We start from the raw sequence: 22,272 nt of genomic DNA, 5'->3' as shown, positions 1-22,272 counted from the left end.
ATTTATTAAAACATTTTTATGCCACCCCATTCGCCGGAGCCTCGGGGCGGCTTACAACAATAAGTTAAAAAATAATTATAACATTAAATTAAAAAAAATATAAACATTAAGTTAAAAATACAAAAATACCAATATAAAATAAGCTGCCCTGGTATTGAAAGACAGTAGGTGATGACAAAGACAGAATAATTTCAGAAAGGAGAATTTCATAGAGGCTTTTGATGGAAATGATGTGATTTCCTCAAAAACAGTCATACACCAAAGATGACCAAAGGGATAGTCACACTTGATACCGATTCATGTTTTCAAGCACTAAAGTTGCACTTGTATGTCATGAGTAGGATAAATTTGTTCTGTTTTCTTTCTTAAACTTAGTTACTCAGCAGTGGGAACAGATACCTCATCCGAACTGACGACATGCTTGAAACTGTTTATAATGACAAAGGAGAAATTGTCAAAACCAAAGAACGACGGCTGTTCATGCTAAATGACGTATTAATGTGTGCTACTGTGAATGTCCGGTAAGGCTCCAGGTTCTTTTCTCTAAAATGCTTGCTTGAGAACCCAAGATGAGAGCGATCCTTAATGCTGGTCGGAAGCATTCATTTTCACATACAGTAATTGTGTTCTGCTATGTGGCTTTATGTTCTGCCGAGACTGTGAGTATGGTCTGGAGCCCCAACTCACTTGTACAACATATGCTTTCTTTGAAGAAGGTCCCATATTTAGTGTCTGTGTGAACTGATTGTGGACTCAAGGAGGCTTCCTCCTGAGTCCCTGGAGACCAGTGGCTAGTTGATCTGGATGAATGTACTGTTGAACCAAGTTGCCTTCATTTTCTGTGCAGACCTAACTCTTTGTGAACTGTTTGAGCTTTGAAGGAATGTGGATTAGAAAGTACCTTTTATTTGCAGTTGTTTGCTTTGTAGTGATCCACATTTTGAATTGGGCAGGTGGTAAGTTCTGCTGCCACTTCTGGCATAGAAGTTCTGACCTTTACATATTTCATCTTTAAAATAGGTTACCAGTGTTCATTCTACAAAGGGCAGAATTGCAAAAACATTTGTGTGATGCAACAAATTACTTACTCCATCTGCAAGAGTTTTCATACACAGCTGGGCTTCTTCTCCCCTTTCACATACTGCTTTCCATTTTTCACCAACAGGTGAAAAATGCATGATGATAATGGGGCATGGCTTTGGTGCCATTAAACACACACACCCACACACACACGGATGTACATAAAAATGATAATATGTGTGTTTCATAGTGTATGGCTTTATATCTGATTTTAAACATGCTCTCTCAGATGTATGTCCTTTATTCAAAGTGCAGCTGTTTCATATTTGAAGCTTTATGTTCCAAACACACATACATGCATATATTATTAAATTCCTTTGAAGACAGTGGCAACAAGCAGTTGCAATTACAGTAGGATTTATACTCTAGGTTTTGTCTTCTCAATTCACAGTTTAAAGGTGTGTCAGAAAGGCTTTGGTGCTTGCTCTCATCTCTGTCTTCACCATAGCACATTCAGCTCATCCCCATGATCTAACTCTGAACATTTCCTTGATTACACATGACTCTGTGGAACATCTGACAGCCACACCCAGTGCCACTTGGGCACGTCAGTTCAGCTGCTAGAGATAATTGACCAGAGTGACAATCCTTAATGCCACTCTTGCCAGGTTGCTCTAAAGTGTTTTGGACTACACCTGGACTTGTTATGTCATCTGGGTTTAGATGATCCAGGAAGCCCAAAGGTAGCTATAGAACCCTACAACAAGCCATGGCTTGTTGGAGTGACTTTGTAGCCACAAAGAAGCCACCCCACAGAAGACATGGTGGGTTCAGACAACATGTTAAGCCACTGTGCCTTCAAAGTGATGATAGCTTAACATGTTGTATGAAACCTTTCAGTGAGAACCAGAATCTGGGGAGCAGGTTGCATGATGTAGGCTGGGTGAATCTTTTGCCACAGAGAAACTCTCTTCAGTAGTAGTAATACTGGAACTGTATCATGTGCATTGGCTCAAGCCTATTTACTTACAGTGTCAGTCACTTACTGAGTTCAGACTGTTGTTAAACTGTGGATTGTTATTGAACAATGGGTTATCATGTTGACCGAAGCCAATGCAGAAATAAACCATGATGAACTACCCACAGTTCACAACTCAACAACAAACCATGGGCTGTTGATGGTTAACGAGTCATGGATTGTTAATGTGTCAGAACCAAGTCTCTGTTTATCAAATGCTAACAGAAAAAGTTAACATATCAAGCAGCAGTGACTGAAGGTCTTCCAAACAATGATCATATGTGATATATGGGATTATGATTTCTCCAAGCTGTTCCCTCAGCCCTGCCCCCGAGAATGTAAGGCCATGCCATGTGCTTGTAATAAAAACAAAGAGATATTTGTTGACCTCCCCTTCCCCATGTTTTATGTGAGTTGAGAGTATTTTATACACATATTCTGAGGTAAGTGTTTTTTATGGAAGCTTAGAAGCAACATATGACCAAGATCTCAGACTTGTTCCACAAGGTGTTTCCTGAAAATAGGTTGCCCTGCGGGACAGAGGGAGAGAGAAGGGAAGACTGCAAACCTGCTTTTTCCTTTTGGAGGATAGCATGCTGTCCTTTAATTAGAAAAAAACCAACTTTTTCTTTGGAAAGATTTTATTGTTGTTAGGGAAACAGCTTAAAAATAGTGGAACATCATCAGGAAACGTTTTTTTAAGCAAAGAAAACTCTTTCCTTCAATTTTCAGCTTACTTTGTGATTTTGTTGTTAAATTACAGATCTCTCATCTCAGATGAAGAGATTTATAATGCACTTTAATAAATGTTTTCTTAGAACTAAGTTCCACTGAGTTCAGTGGGGCTTACGCTTGCAAGTATGTATACAATTACAGCATTAGAAATGATAAAATGTGGAGTCACCTATGAAATGGAAAAGCATTTACCTGGGTTGAAATGCTGGATATATGAAGAACCGGTTCCCCTCAGCACTGGTTAGGCTTCAACTTGAGTGCTGGGCATACTGGGCAGTGTAGACAATCTGGAAAAGCCTGAGGACCAGGATCTGTTCTCGGTCATCCCAGAGCATAGGATACGGAATTAGGGGTCAACTTACAGGAAGCCTGGCTGAACATCAGGAAAAACTTCATCACTGTCAAAGCAATACAACAATAGAGCCAATTTCCTAAGGAGGTTGTGAGCTCTCTCACATTGCTTGTATTAAAAATGCAGCTGGACTGCTATGTGTTGAGGATGGTTTAACCTGGAGTTCTTCACCGAGATGAACAGTTGACCTGCTGGCCTTATTGGGTCTCTTCCAACTCCACTGTTCTCTGATCCTGTGATAAAATGGATTTCCTAATTTAGCACATTCTCTTGTGGCCTTCTTCCAGCTCTTCCCATGAAAGTAGTGGCATCGTGACTGGCCAAAGATACTTATTAAAATGGAGCGTGCCCCTTGGGCATGTAGATGTCATTGAGTATGGGAGCAGCGAGGGTCAAGATGAGAACTGCAGGTTTTCTTCACAGCATCCATCAGAGAATATAGTTGCTAATGCCAAGCCAAGTAAGTATCGGTCAATAATTATTCATGGCTACAACTCATTGTAAGTGAGCTTGGAGTGTTCAATGAGACTTTTGCATTAGCATGCAGTCTTAGCATGGCATACACTATGCTCTTTGTGTTGGTTTTTAGAAAGCATAATGTTCCTAGGACTAATGCTTAGAAAGGGTGATCTTACAGGCCTCATGCAATGACATGCAGTGTTTCTTGTATGAAAACTACAAACACTTTTTAACACCAGACTGGGATTGGAAGTCATCACTGAACCAAAAGTTCCACAGAGTAATTGCAAATTATGTCTGATGCACACCTTTCTTTTAAGGAGCGTAACAGAAAGTTAAACGCTTGAATTCTGACCAAAAAGTTTACTGCTATTGGACAATGCAGCTCATCCTGTTGGAGGAAATGTAAAGAGTAGCATCGGAAGGGAATTTAGATTTGCAGAAATGAAATGATCCCTCTTCCCTGATCGAATTAGCAACTCCCACCCCCACGCCTTGGCTGCTTTAAAGTAACCAAAAAAAAAAGGGGGGGGGTCCCTGTTGGGATGTCTAGCATAGATATTCCATGTGACTTTTCAGGCCATCTGGGTAATCAGGGACCCCTAGACTTTCTGCATTTCACCCTAGGGAATATATGAACAGGTCTGCCAATGGATACTAGCCTCCAATAATTTGCTTAGGATTGATGTGGTATCACCACATCTTGTAATAGTGACTTCCTAAAGTTTATTATACATTATTAGTCCTGAACTCACTTCTAATCAGTTCTACTGGGTGATGCTGAGTAACTGTTATTCTGAAATGCACATTTCTCTCCAGTTTTTCTACATCATTAGGCTTTATTTGTAAGGAAAAAGTTCCAACCACTTTATTATTTCAGCTATCCTTAGCAGCTAGATTTGAGAAGGGGTGGAAGGAAATAGTTCTAATTGCATTTAGAAAAGGATTACCTTTTCTGGGACAGCCATGGGGATGGTTTACAGCTTTATAAAAGTGAATTTAAAATAGGAAGTCTTAAATCTTGTGAGGAGTTTCTCATTTGTGTCTTTCGCTTGCATTTCCCATATCTCCATTTGTTCCTCTCCTGAACAAAACCCAACTTTCCACCTTTGAGTCAAGAGCTACAGCTGTAATATGGTTACTGCTTAGCTGACCCCAGAAGTATATTCCATTTTACTTTTAGGATAATTCTGCCAAATGCTAGAGTGATGCAGGAGAATTTATTGCTAACTGCTTTTCAGAGGTTCTGTACTCTAAAACAAAACTTTATAGTTTACAGTTCTAAATCTGTAGGAAATAGTACAGTGAGCAAAAATACCCGGTTCGCATCTGTCACTCATCTCTATTCCCAGTGCCAAGGAATTCTGTGACATCTGGCTGACCATTCATTATTGCTACTGATCACAAGGCACTGCTTCTGTCATCCAGAGACCCAGTTCTTGCCCATGTTCTCTACTGGGTGCCAAGAGAATGACTGTTAGGGAAGCTAGAGGAAATCCTCCAGTGATTCAGACCAAAGCAATATGAACCCTGGCCCAAAAGCGTCACATTCTGGACTCGGATACCAGATTGCTCTGTGTTGGGTCATCATGTAGGCAAAATGCAAGCACAGCTACCTGCTGCCCAGTTCTAAATGGAACCTCATCATCTTCCACTTGAACATCTGCAGCACTTTCAGTGTGAAACATAGAAACAGAGCAAGTCAGAAGGGGCCTCCCAGGCCATCTAGTCTGACCTCCGGCACCAGCCGGCTCTGCTCACGACATGCCCACCATGTGCATGTCCAGCCTATGTTTGAACACCAAGGTTCCATTTAGATGCCAGGAAGCACTTCCTGACAGTTAGGACCCCGAGGGTGTGGAATGGGCTTCCACGAGAGGTCGTTGAGGTCTCATCAGTGAGGGTGTTCAAAGATAGGCATTGAAAGCATTATCTGGGCTCATCTTTGAGACCGAGAGGTTTGTTGCATTTAATGGTTTAGTAGCTTTTTAAGGAGCTGACTGCACATATAGAGCTCAGTGGCAGCTGGCCTGATTTTAGTAAAAAGGCAGCACACATGAAAACTGTCCTGCTGAATTAATGTGCCACAGAAGGATGCCAATCTACGTTCCGGTGATGAACAAAGAGAATTACAGTGATAACAGTGACTTGATTTTCCCTTTTCAGTGCAATCTGTAAGAACCGTTTATCCTGCCTGAACTAGCTGTGGACATGGTTTAATCTCTTGAATCCTCTTACCTTTAAAAAGAAATAATGAAATAAATCATTTAGCTTTCTTTCTTTTTAATTGGAATGAGTATTTTGTGGGGAGATCAAAACACAAGACATCCTACTGTTGTGATGGTTCTGCGGGAATAGGAGCAGCCTGTGCTGTTTGCCACATCTCACAGTTGACTGCTCTTACTGGCTTACACTTTCTAAGGTCACTTGCGGCATCACGAATTTATTGTGATGAAGGGTTCATTTGGCTCAGTCTTCTTTGTATGGATTAGGGTTCTTCATGTTCCATGAAGTCAGAAAATTGTCAGATAGTTAAGGCATGCCTTGTTAAGGCATTATGCATGCCTTGATGGCATATACATATTAATATATACATGTATATATGTATATACATATATGTATATACATATTAAGATGTATATACATCTTAATATACATATTAAGATGGAGGCTTTACCTTTGTCATATAATAAGGAATGCAGTGGTCTTGTTTAATTTTTCTTTTTAATCCAACCCATATGACCAGCTTAAATGTCCAAGATTTTACTGCTGGATACAAAGCTGCTTCTTTCCTGACCTTGGAATAATACAATATTATTGTTCTCTCAGATAATCCAATACTAATATTTTTAGTGATTCATTTTAAACCCACCATCAGTGTTGCATGTGTAAAAAATCAAGATGACTTCGGCTATTGGGCGTTAGCTTTATTTTATATTGTATAAAATAATGTTCCTCCAACTTAATTTTCAGGGTACAAAGTGCTTGGCAGTACAATAATGTACAATTATGTTCGAGCAGAATCGCTTTCCATAGCCTTTTGGTACATGTCATTCCAATCTAATTTAAGTAGATATTACTGTTCTCATCTTTCCCTTCCAAACATGAGACAAAAATGCTTTATGTTCATACATCCTGCAATTGCACAGTGCTTCTGCGTGTCTCTGGTGGGAATGATGCTCATGCACACAGACTCCACTTGAGGATAAAATTCTCAAAGTAAAGTAAAGTAAAATTCTTAAAGTAAAGAAACTTTAAACATGACCATGTTATTAGAAAATCTGATTTAGCATTTTTTTGCAGTGATTTTCCACTTTGCTGCATCCCAAGTGTGAGATGTCAGATTAGTATAAAATGATGCTTACATTTCTGTGTTTAAAACATTATTTCATTTCCAGAATCCTTGGGTTGTATCCAATGTTAGTCTAAGTCTATTCATACAATGAATCTATTCTAAATAGGGCTGATATTAGGGAGGGAAAGCCTCTGTCTATTAAATCGAAGTAAATATAATTTGATTTCTCTTTAAATAATGTCATAAAGTTAGCTAATATGTAAATTCTCTGATTCCTCATTCCCTTTGTACTCTGCATCCATGTCTCTTTCCAATGCGGCACCCAACCTTATTGTGAAAGAAAACCATGAAACTTAGCTAGCTTTACCAAGCAAAGCGAAAACCAGAGCTTCCCATGGTCTCATCCTTCTGCATCCAGTTTGCTTGTTGAACGGTTGTTATGGGGGTGGGAAGAAGCTTCCAGCAGTAGCCATGGAAACAGTGAAAGCCAACTGAAATGACTGTTGTTGAGGGGGGTGCAGATGTAAAGAGGTTCACTTATATAACAAAATGTGCAGGAAGTTTGTGGAGCAGCAAGAGCTAAAAATAAACCTCATTTACTTTACCACTGGTTTTAACATTGAAAAATGAATTTATAAGGCCAGGGAGTTGGAAATCGACATCTAAATCTCTGCTGAAGCTTTGCTTTCTCTTTAGCTAAGTCCGGGGAGGATTTTTGGTTTGTTTATTTTATAGACTGGAGCTGCTGGCTTTTTAACGAAAAAGAGGGCTTGCAGATGCTTGATAGAGTGAAAAGCTGATATATTCTTTACTAAGCCATGGTGCATAGGTTTGGGAGTGGCAGGAGGGGAAAGACAGCAGCATGGGAACTGGAGAGACAGTCTGTACAATTAGTGGTAGATACATGGACATACATTTCTGACATGTACTGTAAAAATAGAAACATAAAAATCATTTATCCAGAAAAGCAGACTTATACAGCTTTATGCCCAGTGCAAACAATAGTCCAGAAACTCTTCTGAAACTAAGTTTTTGTGCAGCTTTCATTCAAGCTCAAGGCTGTTTGCATGGTCATCCAGCATGCATGTCACTGGCACAAGGTGTTCTGCTGGTGTCTGTATGTTGTTGTGTGCGTGCGTGCATTTGTGTGCATACTCCCATGTGGGTGTGCATGCAATGAACACACTGCAGGCTGCTGCGTTTTCTGACTTATATTTTTAAAAAGTAAACAGTATGTTAAAGCATTTCAGGAACACATAGCATAAATCTGAACCTGTCCTGAATCTGGTTTTAGGTAAGCTCTTGCATGGATAAAATCAAGAAGACTTTATAATGCAATGGATATAGTGAAATGCGAGTTCCAAAAATTTTAAGTTCCATATTCTTAGAGAAGAGCTTCCCATTTAGAAGTGTCTTGTCACTTCCTGGAATTATATTGAATCACATGGCTGAATGTTGCTAATGCATGCTCACACGTACACGTATACACCCACATTTTCTTGCACTTAGGAAACTAGCACACTAAGGTAAGGATTAGGGTTAAAGGCTGTCACAAAGAAGGGCAAGATCTCTTCTTGCTGATGCCAGAGTGTAGGACACGGAATAATCCAAGTTGCGACAACCCAGATTCAGGCTGGACATCAGAAAAGCTTCCTTGCTGTCAGAGCACTACAACAGTGAATCCAGCTGCCTCGAGAGGTGGTGGGCTCTCCCACACTGGACAAATTCGAAAAGAAACTGGAGAGCCATCTGAGTGGAGTGGTGTAACGTGGTGTCCTGCAATAGCAGGGGGTTGGACTCAATGGCCTTCATGGCCCCTTCCAACTCTACTATTCTATGATTCAACCAATCAGTTTTTTCAGTCAGTGGTCTTTTGACTGTGCAGGGGGGTGGTATTTATTTGGGCAGATGCTATTTACATTTTGAAGTAGAACAGTCTCAGGAAGGCTGTGCTACTCACTTTTCTTGGTTATGTTGATCATCCCTTAGCAGTGTGTGCCTCCTTCAGGTATTTTTCTGAAATGAATGCCCTCACTCCCCTTTCCATGTGCCCCTTTTTAGGAATAGGTATGTCCTTAGGAGACAAGGTCCTTTAAAGACACATGCAAAGTCTTTAGAAGAAATGTATATTAACATATGAAAATGTTCATTGTTATTGCCCTGTGGGCATGAGCTGATACTCAGATGTTTAGGTACCTAGCCAAGTTCCTGGTACTCATCCTACGTTTTGGTCAAAATCAAGGTAGATATGAATCTGTATTTGATGCTCAGCTGATTAAATTTTGGATATATGGTATTTTTTGTGCAGCTGTTCATTCCCCAGTCCACAAATTCATAGCAGTTGCCTTGTTTTTTCATACATAGCTATTTTTAATGTATAAATACCTTTTCCTATATGTGAGCTACAGGCCTGTGATAGTCTTTCACATCCCATCCATTTAATTTCTTCATCCTCGCAGCACGGAATTCTTACATGTTTCATTATGTGGCTTGATTACAAGCAGATGGCTCGGTGGGCGGAATCGAGACGTGCATTCTTGTCCTTGCAAGAACTGTAGCTGCCTTGTCCCATCTTGCCCTGCCATCCCTCACAGTATTATTCACAACTGACATCACCTTCAAGCCTACAATTGGCTTTGTGTCTTCTCAGTATTATAATCTTAGTAATACTGTATATTGTCAGGAAAACCTTTTCTTCCCCTTGCATCCATTGTATTTAGCACATGAGTGTTAATTGCCAAATCTATTAACAGGAAGTTTGTTAAATCTATTAACAAGTCAAATTTAAATGCTTAATGTAGATAATATGCTCCTTGCTCTTGGAGCATTATTAGTGATCTGAAGGGGCTTACATCAGTGCTGGGTGGCAATGCAATGATTGTGTGTAGGTGCAACTATGAAAAATCACACAGACTTGATGGCCCTTTAAAGAGAAAACAGGAGCACTGAGGGTGGCACCATGTGCTCCAAAAACCAGGAAGTGCATCACTAAAAGAAGAGGGCAAAAGAAAGAGACCTGCACAGAATGTCCATTTGCTAAAACACACACACACAAAGAGAGAGAGAGAGAATTACTATAACTTAAATAGAAACAAATCTATCTCAGCATAATAGGGAAGACTGGGCTTTACCCAGTGTTAGTCCAACATAGAGTATACCCATTGAAATGACATGGTAGTTCCATGTCAATGTGTAATACTCTCTTCCTGATTTTCTCAGCATTTTGTCCTTGAATGGACATACAAGGCTTCATTTATTTTATAGTAAAGTCAACTGTTATATCAGAAAGGAAAGAAATCCCACTTTCCTTTTTGCTTTACTGCCATGGAATTGAAATTTTATTTATTTATTATTTCCACTGCCCCATTATATATGGGGTGGGAAAACTGTGGCTTCCAAGATACTGTTTGACTCCAACTCATATCAACCCCAACTAGCAAGGGCAGTGGCCAGAGATAATGGGCATTTTAGTCCAACAGTACCTGGAGTGCCAAATGTTCTCCACTCCAATATACACAAGTTCATGTTCCTCGTGAATTCCACCCAGTGGCCACTGAATTCAGTAGAAAGCCTTCCTTTCAGATCTGAGCCCTGTTTAGGCATTTGCATGAAGATGGAGAACCCTGAATCTTCCCGAGTGGAGGGCAGCCTTTTAAAGGGGAGTGTCTCCTCTTTCTTTGCCAGTCTGAATGCAGCATTTGAAATCACACAGGGTGCCTTTGGAGACACTGGAAATTTTCTAATCCAGAATGTTGCCCTCTGCTTCTAGATGGTGATGGAGGGAGATGGAGTTCACAGGGTCCTCTTTAGCATGTATTTATAGCATACAGAATGCAAATGCATGAACTGGGCTTTGGTTACTTTTAATTCTTATCCTATCTTAGTTTTGTGTTACTATTTACATTTTCTTCCTCTGTTTTTTTTGCTTCAGCGTTTATTTCTAAACATTGCCTGGGTTCAGACAACACAACAAGCCATGGTGGGTTTTTTTGTTTGTTTTACCATTATTGGTTTGTCACGTTGTCTTAACCCAGTTGTGAGATTTCACCGTGGTAGGCTTGGTCTTTAGAAACCATCATAAGGATAAAGGTTTGTTCAGTGGTCTGTCTGTACCACCATGGCTTGTGTTGTCTGAACCTAGGATCATGGTTTCCATGGTCATGGTATGCAACTACCACAGAGTAACCTGAAGAGAATTGCAACTAGAGGAGCCACTCCAGTGACCCAACCTCTATGAATGGACCAATGAGAAAAAGGCAGGTGGCATGGGCAGAGAGCAGTGCACCTTGGGAATGAATTTCAGCCATAACAGCTGATGAGATATGTGGCAACAGCAGAAGAACTGAGTGGCGGTGTTGGGGGAGGCTACAATAATGTAGAAACCACTTGATCATCTGTTGGGAAGATTATGGTAAAAAACCATGAACCATGGTAACCATGCAGAGTTGTTTGCCATGTTGTGTGAACACTGCCATTTAATTGTTAGTTTCCCAGTGGTTTCCTTGACTTTTCTGAAGCGTACAATTTTGAATCCTGCATCTTTATTGCAAGCTGCTATGGCACACTCATTAAAGTGCTGTACAGCATGTGCAGTAAAGAAGTAAGCCATTTCTTCAGCAGCTTAGTATCGATAAAAATACAGCTATTAAGTCTACAAAAATTCCTATGGTGAGTTGTCTAAGATTACTATAACTGTGTGACAACACTATTAATTAAATACTTTTTAATGCATTCATATAATTTAGCTAGAATGTACATTTACCCTTCTAATTGCTTTCAGTAATACAGTCTGAAACAAACAGTTTAGCTTATGTCTCTGCTCTTCAAGCATGTGTTTTCCTTTAATATTTTCTCAGTTTCACCGCCTTTTGACAGTTCGTTAGGGGGCCAAACACTTTCCCTTGTTGCACTTTTTGGGTAGGAAAGAGGAAATATTTAGGCACAGTATATCTCAAATAGTGCAGTACGTCAGGACAGCGCTTATGATTACGTATGCGTCCCAAAAGATGGATTAGGGGAGAAATCCCATGTTGATTTCTGAAGAGAAAGAAAAGAAATTTAGAAGTGTTTTTTGATTGACTGTAATAGAAAGTCACTACCCCCCAATTAGCAACTATAACTTAGGGCCAAACTAAACACAGCTCCAGTCCTGCTTTTAGCAAGGGTATGCATTTATTCAGTTATTGTTTTTTAAAGTAAATACCAGATGCTGAGAGTGACCCCGGCACTGTTACTACATTATATTTTGAATTTAATTAGTAAGAAAATAAGCTATGTGGCTTCATTCTTGTAGCGATGGGGATAAGTACAGACGGAGTTGCTTATTGTTTCTTCTGCAGGCAACAGCGCTAGCCACTGTCCAGTTTTTAAACAAACCAAAATAAAGCCTCTACTCCATTTTAAAAAGCAACATGCTGGGCTTCCTTTGCCAATTAAGCATATTCTCGATCCCAATTAATTTTGATGAAAAAGCAGTTTTTTAGCCTATTATCCATATTATCCATATTTGGGGCTTTCCCCTCTAATCCATTTATTTCAAATGCAGTTGAATCTATGTAATGATCTCATCTGAAAAAGAGCACAAACAAAAGCTGTCTCATTTAACTTAAACCGGTGTGCTCTACAGTGTTGCATCAGACATGGAAGGAAAGTCTATATATTAAAAGCTGAATGAACAACAGACTTCCTTTTTTGTAGGTTTAAATACAGGGTGTTGTTCTCTGACTGCAGAGCTAGCTGTATGTAGCACCCTAATGTGCATGTATAATTGGATCTTCTTAATGTGTTTCAGACAAGCTTTATATGGGACCAGGGCAATTGTACCATGATTTGCAGAATCTCTTGCATGACTTGAATGTGGTTGGCCAAATCAGCCAGCTGATAGGCAGTCTTAAAGGCAACTACCAGGTAATGTGTAAAAACTAACCAAGCTCAAGTTGCATTTCAGCTGTGTTTCCAGCTCTACAACTTCTGAGGGTTAAAGTAATCCTTCATGTTGAAATGTGCCAAGGAACCGCATGCAATCTGTGCATGTCCTAAATGGTTGGTTGTTAAATGTTTAACTTTAAATTTGTAAGTAGATTACAGATGCCTTGCTGATCTTGTTTTACTCTGCTGTTTTTATGTGTGACTTACACTGCAATAATAACAGCATTTTCTCAGTAGCTGCCAATTTGTTATGGAAGAAAATTCTCTCATGGAATTACACTGCTTGTGGATGGTAATACTGCTTTGACACAAAGCACGGTGCTGTCAGAGCGGAATTACCCTTTCAGTGAGTCCTTGGTTTTGATCATTGCTGTGGTTTATGTGTGGGCATCCAGGTGTTCCTTTCAGCCACAAACTACCCATGATGGCATCAAGCATATGGCATCCCATGCAGGTTTCAGTTTCAGAAACTAAGGGGTGAGGGGGATGCTGAATTCTTCCTACTGCCTGCTTGTCTGTATGAGGCCTCCATCTTGCTCTTTACTTTGGGCACTCTGTCCTCAGGGTATCTGAGCCTAGCCAGGAGAAGAAGCACTTCAGAAACTGGAGCAGGGCCAAGAGCAGCAAGATGCCCACATTCACTCAGGTGCCTCCTTAGCACCTTAAATCACCTGCTCACCCCCTTTCCTTCAGGTGCAAAGGAGGCAAACCTGCATGCAAGGACACGCCTCACCTGCCATCCTATGTAGCTTAGAGTTTATTCTATTAGTATATTTTTATGAACAGAATAGGTGCATTTTTAGAATGCTTACCGAAGCCATGTTAGAGAGAAATCTCTGACTTATAGTTTGAGTAGTATTTCCATGGAAAATATTTTTTTCAAGAGTTTGATACACATAGTCAAGATAGCGGAATGTATGCCACAATCCTAATTTTTTCTAGCATATTATGGAATTGAACTGAAAGATAATAGGGTTCTGATTGTGGAAAGAAAATGGTTTAAATTTGATTCATATGTTGACATCTTTGATTTATATGTTAGGTAAAGAGATATTTGATTAATATGGTATGTAAAGTGACACAAAGTTTTAGCATGTAAGCAAGATTTGGAGACCTGCTCTCAAATTTCAAAATTCTGAATTTCTTGTGAGCAAAAGTACATGATACTATTGTAATCCAAATTTGAATCCTGTCTGTGGTCCAGGATTTCAGAGTACTTGGATTATACCTGCTGTGCAGTCTGATCCTAAGTAAGCTCTTTGGAGTTTAATAGGATTGACTCGGCAGCAGGTGGACTTCACGAGAGCCCCAACATACCTCTTCATACAAACTCCTTTGGGCGGGGGCAATTTAGATCAGAAAAGCTGTGCAGCAAGGGGACATGGAACCTGTTTCTGAGTCCAGACTGCCCCCTCCAAAACACTTCAGCATTTGTGCATATTGTCTAGCTAGCGCCTAAGTGTATTGATGTTGGTAAAACTAAAATAATGCTGTTGTACTCGTATGTTAAGGGGATTGCCACTTAGGAAATCCTATTGTTTAATACCGTTGCAGTTGGAATATAAACTAAACATGAGCTTGTAATTACTTTAGCATCTTTTTCTCTCTTTCCCACCCTCTTTCTGCCAGAATTTAAATCAGTCTGTGGCACATGATTGGACCTCAGGTTTGCAGAAGCTTATTTTGAAAAAAGAAGATGAAATAAGAGCTGCAGACCGCTGTAGGATTCAACTTCAGCTTCCAGGGAAGCAGGACAAGTTAGTAGAGCTCTACTGTGGCATAGGAGAGCAAGGGTGCTGTGGAGCAAACCCGTGACATGGCAAGAGGGACACTGTGGGAGGAGTGGGAAACTCTCCCAGGGCACCATCCCGTCCTTGTGGGACAGAGAAAATGCCTACCATTCCCTCAGTCCGCATGGTGAGCTGTAGGACTGCTGGAAGGTGTGGGCCTTTTTTCAGTCTAAGCAAGCTCTTTATGCTTTACTTCTTAATTCTGGAGGCAGCCGCAGAGTTGTGAGGGAAGAAGAAAGCGGACTTGGCTTGGAGGGCGACATTAAAAACACAGCTACTGCCCTGGGTGCAAAGAGGTCCATTTAATACATGGCCAAGGGAACAGGGCCATGTATTAAAAAGAGTCCTGGTTCCATGGCCATGGGGCAATCCTTTGGCATCCCTTTTCATCCTTTCCCCACCTGTCAGGCTTCTTAGGTGTTTTTGCTGTATTAAATAAATACCGTTTTCCAGTTGTGCACATGTTCATCTAAATAAGAACATGGGCTATTGTACAGGACTTTCAGTCATTTCTTTTGTGCTACTCATATGCTCTGGGAAGTCTTGTTTCTTCCTACCAAAGTGATGTGTTAGATCTTTTATTTTATTATTTTATTATTTACTTCTAACAGATCAGGACGGCCTACTTTCTTCACAGCAGTATTCAATACGTTTACCCCTGCCATCAAACTGTCTTGGATCAAGAATTTACAAATGGCTAAGCTTGCCCTTGGTAAGATTTCTTTCTCTTTTTTAGTATTCTTAGAACAGCTATATATTAAATTGAAAGAATTTGGGCCTCTGGTTAATTTTAAAGTTAAAATATTAAAAAGAGTGACTGTGGCTTTTCCCACTGCATGCTCCCAAATATATACCTTTCCCTTTCCCAGTTTATCTTGCTAAATGTCTACCTGGTCATTTAGGATTGCCTGTGTTTTGATATGGGGAAAATGGATTTTTAGAAAGGGCATATAAATTTGATGGTTGTCTCATCTTTCAGAACAGAAGCTAATATGAGAAAATAGTTTGCACAGTGGAGTAACTTTTCAAATAGAAATGCATTGCCTTTTCTTCCACTTGCTATTGCAGCTGAGGAGAATCTGCAGGGTTGGTTCTGTATAGATGATGATGGGAATCAGATAAAAAGAGAGAAGCATCCTCTTCTTGTTAAGCATATGCCCGTGATGATGGCCAAGCAGCAGGAATTTAAGGTGAATGGTATCAGCTTCATTATTGACTCAGGTGTGCATAGGCAAAAATGGGTATACTTCACTGAAGATCAGACTTCCTATTTTACCGAATGCATGGCATAGAACAAAGTCTTTGTTTGAACTTTAATTACATGTGTGCAAAGCAGGTATCCATTGTTCTTAGAAAGCCAGATAAACACAAAAAGTTTATTCATTTCCTCCCTGGCTGTGACTGAGATGCAAATCCCCTCCTACACATACACTAGCATGGCTATGGGTCTCAAAAAGAATGTCTCCATTGGTGCCAGTCTTGAAGCCACATTTTTGTCCATCACTGCTAGGGAGTAGGATTAGACCCCTCTACCTCCCCATGTGCTGGAATTTCAGCACCCACCCTGGCCCTGTGATTGACTGAAGAAGAAACAAAAGCATAATTGGATGGTCTGTATTTGGAGTTAAAGTTCAGTTAGGTCCGAAGATGAACTGAAAAGAGCACTGTTGAACCAAGTGACAAAGCTCTCATTGGCTGCTATTCAGTGAGTTTCTAACTTCCCCCCTCGGTTCTTTTTTGGTCCACCAATTTCACTGCAGAAGGGGCCCCCACCACTCGAGCAACTGTGATTTGTTGGTGGGTGCAGCCTGCAATGAGCAGCAATGCCCGTTTCTTGAAGAAAGCAGGTCTGTCTGCCTCTTTCTGTACACAAGTGTCTCTGCTCATTTCAGGGCTTCTCCCTTAAGGAATGATAAATCTTCCTTGTAGAAACAGTGGGTCCTGTTCCCTCAACGGAACTGGTGGGGACGTAAGCCCCCCATTAGATTTTGTTCATCTTCAGTAACTCGCATGGCATGAGAAGGTCCCACATTCAATCCTTAGTGTCTTCAGGTAGGGCAGGAAAAGCTGCCAGCCAGGGTTGGCAGTGCTGGGCTAGTTGGATCAGTGATCTGACTCAGTCTAAAGCAGCTTCCAGTGTGCCTAATCTTATGCTCAGCTGTGCTGTAGAACATAGCAACAGTAGTGATCCTTGTCCGAATGCTTTCATTGGAGAGATAAGAGCCTGGGAATGCAGAGAGATTTGGAATGTCCAAGAACAGCTTTCTACTCTATTTAGCTAAGCTAGTGATTAATCATGTGATATCCCAGGGACAGTTAATACCATATTGATTCCGTGAAGGGATTCTGATTCCAATTCTGATTCTGGGCTTACTGGGAATATTTGGGCTCCCCTCCCCCACAACAAAAACAAAACAAAACAGACCGACTAAAACAAAAGATCCTGTGAGATCTAAAGGCCTACAACTAAGTCTTGGGGAAAAAATATTTACAATTACTGTTTGTTATTGTAATGTTGCTGTCACCAAATCCTAGACTTAGATTTTGATGCAGCTTAACCAAGCAGACTGAATTTGTGCTAACAAATTTTATGTTTTGTGTTAAGGTTGAATGCGCTGCTTATAATCCTGAACCATACTCATGTGAAGAAACTGATCCGGATTCTCTTTCTGCAGAGCATGGATTTTTGTGGGTAAGAATTTACACTCTAATGATCAAGTGATCAGGACTAGAAGTAATAGAATATAAATCTGGTAAGTGGAACGTTAATCAAAACTGGATTTGGGGCCAAACCAGATGAGATGCTGGAAGGCCAAAAATAATACGTCTCTGAGAGTGTTTTAGCTTCTTTTCCCAGGTCATTTCCTCTTGTTACGTTCTTTCCCTACAAGCTGAGCTTGTCCTTGCCTCCTGTACATTTTACCCTGACAACAGCATTGGGGATGGGTCAGGAAGAGTTTAAGCACCCTTTCCTCCAATCCAACTTTGACTGCCCCACATATATGTATGCACACAAATGTATTCCAGAAAAAGAAACCAGGGGACATCAGCAACCTCCAACATACAACCTTTTGGTGCTCGGGTTAAGGAAAACAGGTTTTTGTTCTTGGCTCCTTTCAACTCCTAAAGCAGTGGCCCCTACAGACTTGAGCTAATTCCCACACCCATCATTGCACCTTTTAGCAAGTCTTCATTTGTTCTCACAATTTCATCCTCTAAAATTGTGTCCTTAGGGAGTTTGGTGATGAAAAGGGCCGGAGGAGTGGGAGCAACTTGTCCAGTGGGAAGTGGTGCTGGGCACATGCCTGGATGGTTCACCATCTATTTGCCTGCCTGTCTAGAGGGTATTTAGGCTCATAAACGCTTTTCACAAAAGACTGCTCATCCTCATTGTCCTTTGTTTTCAGTGACTCTCTTAGCCCAGGTAATGGAGAATAAGCATATTTTTAGATCTGGAGGCTTAATAAGTAGCAACTCCATAAATGTTTCAATATATGTGTGTTGCCCTTACAGGAATATAGTGTCTCTCTTTTAGAATGGGGTGCAGAACCTCATTTTGCCATGGGGTGAATTCTCTTTTGGAAGAGCTCTTGAAGGGCACATCCCGGGGTGGACAGGCCCAAAAGGGAAAGGGGGCAGGCCGAGCACTTCTTACCCAAACACCAGCATATTTTAGCATAAAGCTCTTACTGCCAGTAGCTGAACCTTCAGAAGAGGCATTTCAAACCTTAATGGAGACAAAACTGCACAAAAGAGAAAAACTACTGAATGTTTTGTGGGTGGCGTACAGCTTTCTGGGGAGTCTGGTGGCTAGTTTGGGGCTTCCAGAAGATAGGATTTGGCCAGTGGGACAAAAGGTTCTCCATCCCTGTTTCAAGGTATGACACTCACAGCTTACCTGTCAAAAACAGCGTGCATTTTTCTTTTTTGGTATTTTCATTCAGTAAAATATGCAGTCTCATGTTCATATATTTCAGCTTCCAGAAAAGCTTTATTTAATACCATGGCCTTGTTGAAGTTTTTATTAAGTCCCATGCATGCATTATGATTCAGAGAGATGTTGCTTATGAAATAATAATTATTTTTCCTCATTTAGATTGGCAGTTGTACTAATCAAATGGGCCAAATAGCCATTGTATCATTTCAAAACTCCAGTCCAAAAGTTATTGAATGCTTCAATGTGGAATCAAGAATTCTGTGCATGGTCTATATTCAAGGAGAAGAGAAACATAATGAATCAAATGTGTCACCAGAGTCCGAAAATACACCTGCAAAACATTCCAGTGTGCCTACCATTTGCCTGGGCATGGAAGAAGGAAGGTGATTATATTATTATTATTACTACTACTACTACTACTGTTTGCTTCCATGGATTGCATGGTAATTACTGTGCTTTACAGTGCGTGTGTGTGTGCGCACACATGTGCGCCCGAGAGAGAGAGAGAGAGAGAGAGAGAGAGAGAGAGAGAGAGAGAGAGAGAGAGAGAGAGAGAGAGAGAGAGAGAGAGAGAGAGAGAGAGAGAGAGAGAGAGAGAGAGAGAGAGAGAGAGAGAGAGAGAGAGAGAGAGAGAAATTAGTGGGAATTCCTCTAGGAATACAAGGAGCTCTTGCACTGGATCAGACATTTCTCATGGTAGGCCTGTCAGTTACTTAAACCTAAATCTCCTTATTTTGAACTGTCTTCGTGTGTTCCTCTACACATCACTGTCCCAACTACTGTAATAAATGGAGGGGCATGGGCAGTCTGTTTGGACACTGGAAACTACATATGGATCAACTAAAGAACAGTCTGTTTGGGTTAAAAATTATGAATTCTTCTAATTGTTCATTTGAGGCTACGTTCCTAGAGAGTTAATAGCCCATGCGCTAGCTCATGTTTGTATACATATGTATGTATGTATTATTGATTAGATTTATATCCCATTTTTTCTTACAACAAACTCAAAGCAGCTTACATCATTCTCTTCTTCCTGCTCTCAGTCTTCTTGTCACAATAACAACCCTGTGAAGTGGATTAGGCTGAGAATCTGTGACTGGCCCAGGGTGACCCAGTTCAGCTCCATGGCTGAGTGGGGACCGGAACCCAGATCGCCTGAGTCCCAGACCCGTGCTCTTTACCACTATGCCACAGTGGCTCTCTCATGTTGAGATCTTTAGCACCTAAACCTTGCATCAGTCTTTTCCCTCAACTCCACACACAGTGATTACAGCTGCTTTGAAGGCAGGAAAAAGGAGAGAGCATTTCTTAGAAAGCCACAGCTTTATGAAATGTGGGTTTTGGTTAGAAAGGATTCTTTCAAATTATAGCTTTCCAAGTTCAAAGATTTAATTTACTGTCACAATGAAACTACTATTAATGCCAGATATAGAGACAGAGATATATAAACCCCTTATTGCAGTATCTGTTTGTTTTGTCACAAATCCTTGTAGATTATGTCAGTAGGAAACACTTATTTCCTTTTTTCATTCATGCTGGGCATGATCCAACACCAAAAACCAGCAATGAAAATGTGCTCTCTGATCCTAAACATTTGTGTTCGCATCATTGTTATGCTCTTGAACTGTTGCTGCAGTACTACCATGCATTTGGGGCACAATATTTCTTTAACTGTTAAAATCACTTATTGTAAATGCTGAGATGGTTCCAATATTAAGTTAGTAGACTTATCTTGGTTGCAATGGATTTTGAATTACGTTCTGCACCGATTCTTCTCAGATCTTATCATTTTAGACAGGAAATGCATCTTTAGGAAGGAAAAGGTCCAACAGCTCTTAGCATTTCTTGACTAGCTGGGAAAGAAGGGAGATTTGTAGGACTTTGTAGGACCTTCTAAGAGGTATTATGCCATTTGAAAAGGAGTAGATCCATGCATTAAATTTTTTTCCCCCTGTTCAATAGCATCTCAGTTTACAAAAGCAGTCAAGGCTCAAAGAAAGTCCGCCTTCAACATTTCTTCACTCCGGAGAAGTCTACTGTTATGAGTCTAGCCTACAAGACCAACCACTTGTTTGCTGGCCTTGTCAATGGGAACATTGCCATCTACACGAAGTTGGAAGGTATAGAAACGGCATGCAGTGTTCTGAACTCTTTCTGTTTGCAGCAGCTTGGCAAAAGCAGATTTCATGGCTCTGTTTTTCCTTTTTCTGCTTTCAAATCCACATTGTCAGTATAGAAGCATTCTTTTTTAGCATGCCCTTTAGATTTCTGTCAGGGACAACCACCCCGACCACTGGGTACAGTCATTAGGATATGGATGTGTCGAAGCTCCATGGAATCCATCCCTCTAGCTTTCATAGGCTTTCTCTCATGCTCATCCTGGTCTTGGAAAGTGAACTGAGCTGAGAGGAAGTCTGCAAATGCTTGTGGATAAAAGACTGCACAACAGGCAACCTTCTTCCACATCATGTGCAGCAGCTGAACAGAAGCTGCTGCATAAGAGGGATGTTGCTTACACAGCGTTGAAACGGACTCCAGACGGGTTCTTTGTATGTCCCTGCACTAGGTGCCATTGGCATGTTGGTACATGGTGCCATTGGCATTGGCATGACACCAAGCTGTCTTTCTTTGTAATGCCTGAATCAGGAACACTGTGCAAGTCTTGGACTGGTGTCTGGATCCAGTGCTGGCCTGGATAAAAGTGGTTCCTGGAGCTCCAGTGGTTCCTGTATCTGCAATCGGGTCAGTCACCTGCTCTGAATGGGGTTGCCCTCCCCCTGAAGGAGCAGGTGTGTAGTTTGAAGGTTCTGCCTGATCTGGCACTGTCGCTGAAGCACAGTTGTCTCTGTCTAGGATTGGCTCTAACCAACTCCAGCTATAGGAAGGCTGCTATGGCCATTCCTGGACAGCTTTACCACTGTGCTTCATGCACTGCTTCCCCCAAAACGGGATTACTGCAATGAGTGTTTGTGCAAGGCTGCCCTTGAGTTGGTCTAGAAGCTGCAGTGGGTGCAGGAGGCCACAGCCAGGTTGGTGATGGGAGTGGCTGGTCAGCAGCATATTGCACCCAGCTGAGGGGAACTGTGCTGGATACCTAGAAGCTGCCAGACCAGGTTTGAAGGTTTGGTGCTTGTTTAGAAAGTTCTAAACAATTTAAGACCAGGATATCTAAGCAATCACTTGGCCCTTTATCTCAGCAGGAAATGTCCTCCTGGTGGTGCCCAAGATCTTGGCAATTCAGTCCATTCTGCCTTGGAATATGGCCTTTAGTGTTATAATACTCATTCTCTGAAGTGTTCTACTACTACAGATTAGGCAAGTGTTGACACTTCTGTGTTTTCGGTGCCTAGGAAAGGCCTCCTTGTGCTAATCAACTTCCATACAATGGTGATCTTGTCCTCAAGAAATAGTGTTTTATTATGGTTTTATACTGTACTGTTTTGTGTGCCACTTAGAAATTGATTTTAATATAAGGAATTCTCTTTGGACATCACAAATTGCCTTCATGAGTATCACACTGAAGCTGGAAAATCTGATGAACCCATTTTATTTATTTATTTATTAAAACATTTTTATGCCGCCCCATTCGCCGAAGCCTTGGGGCGGCTTACAACATAGATAAAACAAGTTAAAATCCATATAAAATAATCTTGATTAAAACTCACATTATAAAATAAGCCGCCCTGGCCAGATAAAATTCAATTGTATTTAGCATTTAAAATGTTGCTTAAATAAAAA

General features: G+C 40.8%; 1 protein-coding gene across 5 annotated transcripts in view; it reads left to right on the top strand.

Moving 5' to 3' along the window:
* Positions 1–22,272, top strand: part of ARHGEF10 (Rho guanine nucleotide exchange factor 10) — a 114,383-nt gene that overhangs the window by 59,038 nt on the left and 33,073 nt on the right. For all 5 annotated transcript variants that reach the window (XR_006413513.1, XM_044417807.1, XM_044417789.1 and 2 more), the window contains 9 exons: positions 376–521; positions 3,413–3,585; positions 12,671–12,786; positions 14,437–14,564; positions 15,209–15,309; positions 15,666–15,787; positions 17,203–17,289; positions 18,694–18,917; positions 20,497–20,654. Coding sequence is in view for 4 of the 5 variants with exons in the window: in XM_044417807.1 (XP_044273742.1) it covers positions 376–521; positions 3,413–3,585; positions 12,671–12,786; positions 14,437–14,564; positions 15,209–15,309; positions 15,666–15,787; positions 17,203–17,289; positions 18,694–18,917; positions 20,497–20,654 (1,255 nt within the window). In the remaining variant the exon portion in view is untranslated. The remainder of the gene's footprint in view (positions 1–375; positions 522–3,412; positions 3,586–12,670; positions 12,787–14,436; positions 14,565–15,208; positions 15,310–15,665; positions 15,788–17,202; positions 17,290–18,693; positions 18,918–20,496; positions 20,655–22,272) is intronic.

The sequence above is a fragment of the Varanus komodoensis genome, unplaced genomic scaffold, assembly GCF_004798865.1.
Source record: "Varanus komodoensis strain SLA01 unplaced genomic scaffold, ASM479886v1 scaffold10, whole genome shotgun sequence".
Classification (NCBI taxonomy): Eukaryota; Metazoa; Chordata; class Lepidosauria; order Squamata; family Varanidae; genus Varanus; species Varanus komodoensis.
This window is presented reverse-complemented; position numbering and strand designations above follow the sequence as displayed.